Source organism: Colossoma macropomum, unplaced genomic scaffold, assembly GCF_904425465.1.
Source record: "Colossoma macropomum unplaced genomic scaffold, Colossoma_macropomum, whole genome shotgun sequence".
Lineage (NCBI taxonomy): Eukaryota > Metazoa > Chordata > Actinopteri > Characiformes > Serrasalmidae > Colossoma > Colossoma macropomum.
In genome coordinates this window covers 28,389,647-28,401,823 of record NW_023494803.1, presented here as the reverse complement: position 1 = coordinate 28,401,823, position 12,177 = coordinate 28,389,647, and the positions used below count along the sequence as shown (strand labels likewise).

At 38.0% G+C, this 12,177-nt stretch overlaps 1 protein-coding gene across 1 annotated transcript in view; it reads right to left on the bottom strand.

The window, feature by feature from the left end:
* Positions 1–12,177, bottom strand: part of syne1b (spectrin repeat containing, nuclear envelope 1b) — a 93,782-nt gene that overhangs the window by 78,125 nt on the left and 3,480 nt on the right. Inside the window, 9 exon segments of the mRNA XM_036593960.1 lie at positions 122–259; positions 1,691–1,798; positions 2,039–2,071; positions 2,553–2,662; positions 3,152–3,348; positions 4,565–4,743; positions 4,845–4,937; positions 7,124–7,207; positions 7,405–7,500. Of these exon segments, the coding sequence (XP_036449853.1) occupies positions 122–259; positions 1,691–1,798; positions 2,039–2,071; positions 2,553–2,662; positions 3,152–3,348; positions 4,565–4,743; positions 4,845–4,937; positions 7,124–7,207; positions 7,405–7,500 (1,038 nt within the window).

Sequence of the window (12,177 nt, the reverse complement as noted above, 5' to 3'; positions counted from 1 at the left end):
ATCAGAAAGATACACAAACAGAAGGAGAAAAAGAATCCTCAGGCTCTTCCCACGCCACTTCAAAGAGTGTTTGTGTGCCCTTAAACAGATGAGCTATGATCATATCATGGTAGATGCGTACCCTGACAGACACATGGTCCCAGGCCTGCTTCACCACCGCCTGATCCACAGACAGTTTACCATCCTTGTGCACAGGCTGCAGCAGTGACTCCACCTGCTTCTTCCTCATCTCATACTGCACACGGAAGCTCTTAAAGCCCTGCGAAACAAAGTAAAAGAAATAAGCATGCTGTAGATTTTTACACTGTAACTAGTGCTGGACAGCCCTGATAAAACTCTCTCTCTCTCTCTCTCTACATACAAAAGTCAGAGACTATTTTACTTAATATCCATAAAGGCCATTAAATTTTTCATTTTTAGTGTCAGAATAAAACCAGACAATATAATTAACAGAAACATTAATAGAAGCCTCAACATTAAAATTTCATTTCAAATATCATTTCACTGTGTAAACCCTTTGCCTTTATCCTTCCATTCTATCTGGGACACTTACTTTGAGTTTTTCAACAAAATCTGCAGGAATATTTTTCCACACCTCAGTCTTAGATGTTGGTTGTATTTCCTTCTTCTCACAAATCAAGTATATTCAAACACATTCAATGATGTTGAGGTCTGGAATTTGATGTGGTCAGTCCACTGGGTCTTATTCGCTAACCGTTCTTAAGAAGAAATTTTTTCTTAAAACCCACTTACACAGTTTTCTGCAAGACTCTGACATTTACCAATGTTTTCTTATTTGGGATTTGTTCTTAGGTAAGAACAGAATCTACGCACACTCAAGAGAACAAAGGTGCAAACAACTGTGAGATTTAAAAAAGACTTTTTCTTAGGAATTTCTCAAGAACTACTTTAAGAAAAATTATGAAACATGTTGGTGAATGAGGCCAATTGTTCACAGACCACCAGCAGCTTCCTTGTTTGAAAATGTACTTCTTTTTTGCTTCTTTTTGTCAGTAATGGCTTCTTGACAGCTACACATCATTTCAGACCCACTACACTGAGTTGTCTTCTTATACTGGATAGAAAGAAACAACTGGATTTTTTCAGATTTAAAGTAAGAGTGGAGCTTGATTTTCTCCTCTCTCTCAAAGATGAAAGCTTTAAGTGCTGTTCACCTAATGGTGATAGCTTTGGTGGTCTACCAGGTCTTACAATGTTGTTGCGAGTTTTCTCTATATTTTTAATAATTTAAATATGCCATACAGATGCTCAACAACTCAGTGACAAAAACTCCAGTTTTACACTTATTATCCTTTGACTTTCCCCTTTTTCCTTGTCATTTGACCTTCCCATTATTTCCTTAAACAAGAGGATAATCTAAATATCTATTCCTCTAGAAATATCACAGGAAATTTTAATAACTTGTTTTTAATGGCCTTATTGATTCTAAATTAAATAACTGAAGGGTCTCTAACTTTTGCACAGTACTGTATATATATTTACAGTGGTAAACAGGTCCCTGTCCCAACTTTTTTGGTAGGTGTCCCAATGTTTTTGTCCATACCCCTAAAGCTGGAAATCTATATTGTAGCGGAATATCAATATCAGTATACCAGAATCGACTGTGAGTAATTAAACGAGAGCAGCAGAAACACTATGTGGCCCAGCGGTCTGTTGTTTGCTGTGTTACCTGATACTTGTCAGTGAGGTTGCCCTCTGCTCCCTGTGCGCGAAGTATATCTCTTTCTAGCTGATCCAGCCAGGCCTTCAGCTCCCGCAAAACCTTCCGCTCTTCCCTCTGGACACATACACATTTACACTTACATTCATACCAAGCCCATTAAGTGGCACCTTAGCGCCCTCTTTATATCAGCTAAACTAAAACACCATCAAAACCCACAGCACACTGACAACAGGTCAAAAGATCTGGAAAGGCTGAAAACAGTATTCTTATTCCTAGAACAAAAAGGCAACCTGTCAATTCATTAGACATCTGCAAAACACAGTGTATGAACGTTATTCAAGAACATACACATACCTCAAGCATTAGCTCAATATCTTGAGGATCATACTGTCCAGGGGAGCAAAGCACACAGAGAGATGCAAACACAACACAATCAAGATGTTAGCAGAAAGCGAGAAAGAGAGACAGAGAGAGAGAAAAGAGAGAAAATGCAGAGAGAGTCCACCACAAACAGCCACTACGCATGCGAACATGAGGTGACGTCAGCACTTACCTGCAACGTGGGGACAGAGAGGGCAAAAGTTGGAATGGAACGAAGAAGCAGCTACAAATGCACATGACAGGTTAACAGATGCACGTGACAGGTAACAGAAAGACAGAGTGAGCATGTGAAGCACATTATGGAGCGTGGAATTGAAGAATGAATAGCTTTTTCTTTGGCTAGATTTTTCACTGAGACTAGCTTGCACTACATGGTGAACAGGCACTGCAGCAAATGATTAAGTAACAGCAAGTACTTCCACATTTTTAGCTAGTATGCGAGCATGCAGATATGAGGTGACATTTGGTAAGGGACTCTGAGGCAAACCTCCTCTTGCTGTCCATCTGTCTCTGATTGGTGGGGGTCGGGGTAGTGTTTAAGGAACTGAGCCACATAGGTCATTATGGACTTCTCATCAGGTTTATCCACATCCACATCTGCAGAAACACAGAGAAGGAAAAACCTCTAAGGTGTGTGCTGATTATATAGATAGAAGAGCACAAAATGACTCTGAATTGATAAAGATCAAGCCACATGATCTAAAGAAAGAGACGGTAGATTCATTTATGCAGAAAATGCAGTGTAGTAGGCGTAAAAACCTCTGCCCCTAAAGAATTACAGTATATTTAGCCTGTCCCCAGAGCCAATGGCAGCTCCAGTAATTATGTCAGCCTCTATCTGATCTCCATCCGTGTCGTGCTCTCACAGCGGCATGGCCTATATTTGTGGTCGCTTCTGCTTGTAATGAGGCCTATGATGTTCAGTCATAATACCATGTCTGCTTGTATTATCTTCACTGTGTATAGACACTTCAAAAGTCAGCATGCATCTAAACTATATACAAAACCTAGCAAATCTGTTGTGTTACTGTATATCTGTAAATAAATATTATAAATAAGGAATAAGGGTTAATAAAGTAGAAGCACCTTCAGGATCTAGAAGGCGTGGAATGCCCAGCTCGTTCTCTGCCACTGTGAAGGCTTCCTCCAGATTCTCACGGTTGCTTCTTCTCTTCACAAGCTCCATGTCCACCAGGTCTGGGCGAATGGCATATATGACAGAATGGAAGGCCACCCCACTCCGCCAGCTGGGACCAAAGTCTTTCACCTCAATCCCTATGCGTCTGTCAATACATCACACCATCACTCTTTAGGTGCAGCCTTAAAGCATTTGTTCAGCAAAAAAAACATGTATTATCATTTATTCATTTTTTTTTCCCTTATATCAAACGCAGTCAATCAGTTTGGTGTCCAAAGACTGCTTCTTTAATTTTGCACTGAGGCCATGAGGCTAGTTTAGCTAACAAGTAAGGAAGCTTATACCCCACTAATTAGCACAGCTCCTGCCAAAATCATTACCTAAAGCTGCTTGCAAAATGTCCATGACCAAGGTTGGTATGCAGAATTGGTGACAAAAAATATCTGGTCTTACTATGTTGGAGCAGTTAGCAAACTAGCTAAATCACTAACTATAAACAGTAACAACACAAAAGTGAACACAGTTATGTCATACGATTATTTACGTGTAGGACTAAAATGCTACACACTGACTCGTACCAAAAAAGATAACTAGACATATAGTTAGATAACTGGTATAGTTGGTGGCAGTGGAGTGACATATGTCCAGCTACAGGAGGAGCTAATATTGCGCAGCTGAACCTGATGCGAACTTTTTTTTGCCCCAAAATTGTCCAATGCAGCGAATTCTATTAAAAGTATCGTAATTCCACTTACGAAAATGCATTGGCAAATGCAAGCGTAAGTGTGACTGGGACTAAAATGATCACTTGCTTCAAATGGCATTGAATCAGTAGATAACAGCATGTTATACAGTGTCAGAAACCACAAAATGTCAGTGTCGGAACAAAACTTCATATCATTCTTAACTTTTATAGAAAGTTAATATAACAATAACTTATTCCAAGTAATTCTGGGCAATTTCTATTGGTCCATTCACTTTAATCTATATATTAAATTTTGTTACAGTTGGTACTGATAAGTCTATTATTTGAGAATACTTAACAACTTGTTTTAGGCATGTAGTTTACATGATCTGCATTGCTGGGGTATAAGCTTCCATTACTTGTTAGATATCTTAGCCTCACAGCGCCAGTCAAAAACTAAAACAGCAAACTTCAGACAACAAATGTCTTGTTTGATTAACAACATTTGGGGTCAGGAGGAAACTGTGCAAAAGTTTTCACCAGACTTTTCACTCTGAATAGTCACACATTTGCTGAATAGTCACACATTTGCAGGTTAAGAGGTGCAGTTAGATACTGTATGCCTCTCCAGTTTTTACATCAACATGTATTGCAGTTTAGTAAAAGTATGACATACTTAGCTGCTGTGGATTGCACCCATCTGAGCAAAGCTCTCTTAGCACCACCCTGGACCTTGGGGACAACTTTTCTCTTCATAGGTGGGCTGCCTGTCTCAGAACTGGCCATGCTGTCAACAGAAGATGCACTATTGGATAGAGCCTGCAGGGCTGGGAGGTTACTTGTCAACTCCTCAATCTGCAACAGGTACCAGAAAACGAGGGAACAGTCACTGGTGGAAGAAACTGAACAAATACAATAAAGTTATGATTTTATATGTATATACTTTGCTAGATTACCTGAAAATAGAGGATAATGGTCCACATTAACCCCAAGACTATGGAAGGCCTTCCATCAGCAATATCAGTGGCATTTATATTGACCAGTTTGATCTGCAAAAAAAAAACAAAAAAAAAAAAACACACTGAATTTTTTCAGCACACTGAATAATGAACATACGAAAGGGTTGTTTCCCTTTTCACGCATAAAAAACACAAGTCTGAGCAACACCTTTGTCATCACCGGCCATCAGTGACAATAAAAGCAAGCCAGGCAAAAAAAGCAAAGCTCATTCATTGTTTTTCATATGCCCCATTGAGCCAGATACCAAACAAGCAAACTCTCACTCAGACAAGCACATTTGTCTTTTGGTTCTTCTTCTTCATTATTTGGAATAAAATATAACAGGAAATACGAATATGTTTTATATACAGTCAATTTCTCAAGTGCTTGTTGTGGTAAGACTATAAAGGCAGACTATTTTCTGTAATGGCATATTTAATGCACTGCAGCAAACTGATGAGACTGAAGCAGAGAATAGATACATTAGAGAAAAAAATCAGCTAAGCGTGAACAAACGACTATGAGCAAAAAAGTGAGGTACAGCTCCTGAGTGTACTGACCGGAGATCCCCTGTACACAGACTGAGAGAAGGCATGCCAGGAGAGAGGGCACAGTAAAAAACAGGCTTTACAAGAGAGAGATTTCTTGCACCTTACCTACTTTCTCCATATCTCCTTATGATTGAGCATTAGTGCAATCAGAATGCAGCTGGGGACGGGCATAAAGCTAACTACACAGCACCAGTCAAAGTCTGGACACAGCTACTCACTGAAAGATGTTCTTTATTGTTACTACTGTCACATTTTATAAAAACAGTGAAGATATCAAAACTATAAAGTAACACATATGGAATGGAGCTGTGACCAAAAAGTGTTAAATGAATCAAAACTATATTCTAATTTAGATTTGTCAAAGTAGCCACCCTTTGCATTTATCCAGCTTTACTCTCAGCATTCTCTCAAGCAGCTTCATGAGGAGCCACCCGGGATGCTTTTCCACATGCTTGAAGAAGTTCTACATATCACTGCTGTCGAAACAAAACCTCTTATCTCCAATACGATAACTTTAGAGGAGAAGGAAAAAACATACTTAAATTTGAATGTAAGTCAATGTAACCAGACTTTTGTCCAAGTAATTTCGGGCCACTTCTCTAAGTCAATTCATCATGAGATTTACAAACAATGTAAAGGGCAACAGGCATTTTCAAATTACATCAAAAACTAAAAAAATGACAAAAATGGAGATACGAGGTTTTGCTCCAAAAACAGCAATATGCCGAAACCTTGTTGGTTGCTGAAAACTACTGGTTGGGGCCATTCAAAAATGTAAATAAGCATAAACTTAATTATGCATAAACTTACATACGCATAAACATAATTAATTTTAATTAACTTAACAATTTTAAAGCATGAAAAAAGGAATCCTTTGTCAAAAAATCGAATTTACACACGTAGTTGATCAGCCAAGACATGCTTCTATAGTTTAGCACCGGAGCTACAAGGCTAAAGTCGTTAACAACCACTAGAAGTGAATAGTCACCCAAATATTTTCCATTAATACATTACCAAAACTTCAGTCTGTAACAGCCACATCCAGGTCTTAATTAAGGTCGCAGAGACAGTCTGGTTTAGAGGGACGGTATGGCTTACTGTGAACTGTAAAAATGAGCAAAAGTAGACTGTGTAGCTGCGCACTGCGAGCAGCCATGTTAGACAAAAGGTGCAGTGCCTAATTCCGACTGCCTTTCAGAATCCAACTTCTCTTTATGTGCAAATGGACGCTAAGTTAGGTTTGTGGTTCCTGTCGCTTCTGTTTATTAACACATGTCTCCAGTCTGAAAATTCAAGATTTAAGAACAGTTATTTATTTAAGAAAAATAACTAAGTTTATCATTTTTATAATTCATGCTGTCTTAAACCACATCAACAAGTTTGCACTACCTTAATGAAGACCTGGATGTGGTATGATCAGGTTGAGAGAAGTTTTGGGTGAAAGATTTGGGTGACTATTGACTTGTTACTTTTACCTCCAGTAAAAAATTTAGACGGAAAATGTGTTTTGGCTGATTGCATAAATCTGCAGTAAGTGAAGAATACTGTAAATTAGATTTTTTGCCAAACTATTATATTCTAAACGTTTGTCTGGTACTGTATCTTCTTTTCTGGTGAGAAGAGATTAAGACAGAGAGGCCAGACAGAGACAGAACAAGGCTTAAACCTGAGGAAAGATCTCTTACCCTTCGGCCTTCCAAAAACTTCAGCGCAGTGCCGATGTTAGACACCCAGTGGATTCTCTTCAGCTGCCGTCCCTGTTCACATGGCTGTGAAGGAACAGATGGATTTGTTTAAACCAAATTTAAATCACCACTGAATCGAACAGGCTTAAATGGCTGACAGTGCCCTCAAGATACACTAAATTGCAGCTCTGCTCACATCGTCAGATGCAGGATGTTATTCAGAGGGATAATCTGTAGATTTGGTGAGACAACATCAGATAATGCATCACAGTAGCACTTACTAATCTCTGCCCAGACAGCACCTCCAACAGAGCCAGCAGTTTCACCCCATCCTTGATGTCCTCAAAAAGGTCATTGATTTCTAAAGGAGGGTTACGCTGCAGGGAAGAACACAAAAATAGAAGGAGAATAAATAACATAAAGTAATTATTAGTGTGATGTGTTTAACTAGAAATGCATTCAGAAGATTTCACCGTCTTGGCACCCATGTTAGGAACGGGAGCACCTAAACAGCCTCTTTGCTTTCTACACTATAATTACAAAGCCATGCTGTTCATGCTGTTACAGGCTGAACTGGCCAAAGTATACAACAAGCTCCTGGAAAGCTGAGGACAAAGCCTAACAATGGCATGATGCCAACACCTGCAGAAAAGCTATTTAAAATATTTTTAGATTAATCCCACATCCACAGTCTTGTTTCTTTGGTTGCAGTGACTATAATGACAGAAGTTATTCAGGTGCCTGTCTATTCCTTGTGGATATTATGATGGTTAACTTGAAGCCATAAGCGATAGGAACGATGAATGCTTTCACTTTCGAGAAAGTCTTTAAGATCTTTGAGTGATGCATTACAAATGAGCCTCCAGTCCAACCATGCAGTACAGCTTAACCGTCTGCATGTAAAAAAAGGAAAAAGGAGGTTTTTGAGTGTTTTCAGAATGCAAACAAAGCGGCATCTGTGGTACAAAGAGAAATGGACAAAAAGCAGCTAAGTCTCTTTAAAGAGGCTTTTCAAATGAATTTTTCACGCTGAAAGCTGGGCGCCCGTCACAGCATCAAGGTTTTTTTTTTTTCAACCAAGATCCTGCTGTGTCATGGCACACACCCATGCACGTGCACACACACATAGGAGAGCTGTTAATTTCACACTGATGCTGAAACAAAGCAGGAGACTACAGTACAGATACAGAACCAAAAGCGTGAGAAAACTAGGTGAATTAGTCACATCGCTATTGGGTCTAATGTAACTGGTACCCCCCCATACATTTCTTCATTTATATATAACTGTAATAACAATACATATTCATTAGGGCATTAGTTGTGCATGTTTTCTTGCTGTGGTCCTTGTCCTTTATCAACGTATGACCACACTTATGCAATATTGCATGCTCCTATATTAAGACCACATTAGTAGCAAGAAAAAGGAAGGCTTAAATGAAAGTCCCCATATTCTATTATTTCCCTGAGGCCCACTTATGACATTTGTGTGGTTTTATGTACCAAAAACAATCATATTTAATTTTTAGATGACCAGTTTACAATCTCTATTAATCCCTTACAATTACAAGTGCTGTTTTTGATACTTCACTACTAAGACTTATATATGTCTTACGCAAAAACAATGAATTCGAGCTGTACGGATTCACTGTTTTTGTAATGACACTCAGCCCATAGCAAGAAATGAATTCAAGTTGCATGGATTGTGGAGTGAATAAGCAGTACAAATTAAAATTTTAAGAGTTTACTAATTCAGGAGTCAAAAAATAAAATAAAGGATTATTTTATATGTGATTTGCTGTTCAAATTATGCATTCGAATTAACGTAAAACTGTTGATGATGCTTCAAACGTGACAATTACCACGCTAGGAAAGAGAGCTAACAGAGAACTAGAGGACTACAGTAATTTTAAATAATAATATTAAAAGTTGTAAAGTTATGAAAATATAATAAAAGGCATCTATGGCATCTAAAGATGAATTCAAGAGCTTTTCTGCTATAATGAAACACCATAAGAAAACACCTTGTTTTTCAATATGTAAAGCCCGCAGACATGGCTTTGGAACTCTCAACTATCAGTCTGAGGTTTTTTCAGCAGGGGGCACTATTAGCATCAAGTCGCTTTAGAGTTCATCATTTACGGAATAAACAGCCATAAACCTCAGCAGGATCTAACAAACACAAGTGCTCTCAGTAATAACTTTCAAAATCAGAGGTAAAAAGCGTATTATCAAAAGATACTGAATAACTTTATATTAGTAATGTGATTTCCATTAAGTCATTTCATTAAACGCTGATACAGAGGACTGTGTTTGAGTTGTTTGCTGTTGATCTGCTGCTGCTCAAAATGTCTGATAGTGTTTTTTTATCACTATTTCTCATTTTCATTATCATTAAAAATTATTTGTTAAGTGCTCAATTTTGAACTTTCATTGTAGACCTATTTCATCTTTTGCTTTTTTCAGCCAAAATTTTCAGTGGCCATTTTTTTTCTTTTTCCTCGTGTTTAAAAACTACACCAAATTTTATTATTTCAGAAAAGTGGGGAAAATAACATAAGTCATTTTTAAGGCAGGGCCTCTCTGTCATAGTGAAAATTCTTTATTGAAGCCACAAAATTCTAAAGGAAATGGGAAAAATGAGAAAAGGTGCTGAATCAGAGCTCATCTAGAACTTTTTATGGGGACTGCAGATAATCATGCGAGACACTTTCCTTTAGATGACAATGACACACAAATAAACATCATTAACTGCTAAGGAGTGAATGAGAGAGATCACAGAGCCTGACAGCAGCAGTCTGTAAGAACCACAGCTGGATACCAAGTGACAAGAGAAATGCCTTTTCTCAGTGTATTCCCCAACTTGATCAGCATGCATGGAGCAAGCAGCACGTGAATAGCATCAATAACGCTTAACTGCAGTGTCTTCTCTAGCTGACCACGTAACAGAGTGTCTTCCAAACTTTTCAGTGCCCTCAATGCACTGAACAGCTCTGAGTCTGATCCAGCTGAACAAAAAGACCCCTCAGCTCAATCTGCGCTGACCGGAATACTTAAACCCCCCATTTGTCTGAGATTATCCTCTCTTTGTGGGCAGCAAAGTGCCTCGTCACCAAAGCAACCTATCATGAATAATAAGGCGACACTCTTAGAGAGAAGCAGCAAAGCAATAAATTCGTCATTAATTTTCAATGTCTTAACAAAATTCACTGGTACGCTGGTAGAATATTTTAGCACAAATTAAAAGACCATCATCATACATCCATTATCTCTTAATGTTGTCTCATGCTTGTGTCAGGCAAATTCATAACACATTTTGCCAAAAGGCCTTGGGAGCAGACCTTCTCCTGCTGAGAATTGTTCCAACCCTTCTTGTCAACCATCTGCACACATGCACAGTTTCCAAAACACATACACACAGACATTCCACTGGATGCTGGGAACCTGAGAGCATCAGTGAAATCAGCATCAAAATAGTCAGAGACAAAGGGCAAAAACACCCTCATCTTCAACATTTTTGTCCCTTAAAACACAAGCATGTGAGCAAAACTGCACTTAAAATGTAAATAAATTTAATATTGCACAATGATATCAGAATGATATCAGTATCAATGGACTTCATTATTTCAAACTGTGACTTAACGATGCATTTACTGCAGTTCAGAACAGCAGGCTGTTTAGGTTATGCTGAGCTACTGTGCTAAAATTTCTTTGCTAAAAACATCTGCAATAATATTAACGTGTTTGTAACCCTCTACAAACAAGTGTTCCATCTCTCTGTAATGTTAATCCAGGCAAATGTAGCCCCAATTCACACAATGTTTATAAATGTTCATATATCAGCAGAAGTGTACATGAAAGATATCGGCATCAGCCCACAATTCTCATATCAGTGCATCCCTACAATCTATACAAACAGACTTATAAATATGAACGGAAGTTCCTATGGTACAAATAAAATAGCAAACAATTTGCTTTCATCTACAACAACGTTATGCATTGTTTTACCCCCCTAATGGTGACCTGGCAGTGTAAACCAGGGCATTACAGTATTGAGATTTTCTTCTGAGTTACTGTTTTTGAGTTTTGAGTTGAGTTTTTTAATTTTCAACTGCAGTTCAGTTTCAGTTATTTTAAGTGGGCATTAATAGCTTTATTTTGATTTTCTGAAAAGTTTTTGTTTTATTTAATTTTTATCTTAGCCTTGTCTTTAGTATAATAGTGAATATTTTATCAGAAAACAGGGCACAACTTGCAGGTTCAAGTGGATTTCTTCTGAGTTTCACAGAAAACAATGCTAGCTAGACTGCTCAAAGACATCATTTATGTTACTTGAGGACATAGTTACCAGCAGTGTTAAAGGTTGGTCATAGAAGAAATCTACTTTTAAACCATCCTTTCTACACTGAAAATATGATTTTCATGAACATTTTTCTCTTTGTAATATTACTTAGTTTTCACTCTTGCTCCAGCAGACATTATAGCTCTTTTTCAACACTGCTGTGGGGACAATATAGAGATTTGTTTCCTTATTTATAAGTTCCTTTCAAAATTACCCACCACAATTCACAGACTTTCTCTTCTTCTTACGTTTCTTAAGTGATTTACAGCCTTCATTTGCAGGCCCACCAGGTAAACAGTGGTACTATAATACAGATCCTCAAATAATTGTGCGTAAGAAGTTTAACCTTTTCAACTCCTTGAGACCACCGGTGGTTCCAAAACGCACTTCGTCATATTCTTCATAACTTTCAGATTTCATAAGCTACATTCAAAAGGTGGGTGTCATATGAGAGCTGTAACTGTCTTCTTTCCAGTCAAATAGATGGGTGATGTAATTGTAAACCCTTATAATAGAAGAAGCTGAACTCACAATTTTTTTGTCTACTGAAAGTCGACCCATTTTTCCACAAATCTGAGCCATAAACTATAAACAGACGGTGTTTCTTCAGAGATCTGCTCTGTAAAAATTATTTTTTTTATAAAATAATACAAAGCGCGTCAAAGATTTTTGGCTTTCAGCAGTGAATTGTAAGCATATAGCAATATGTGTATGA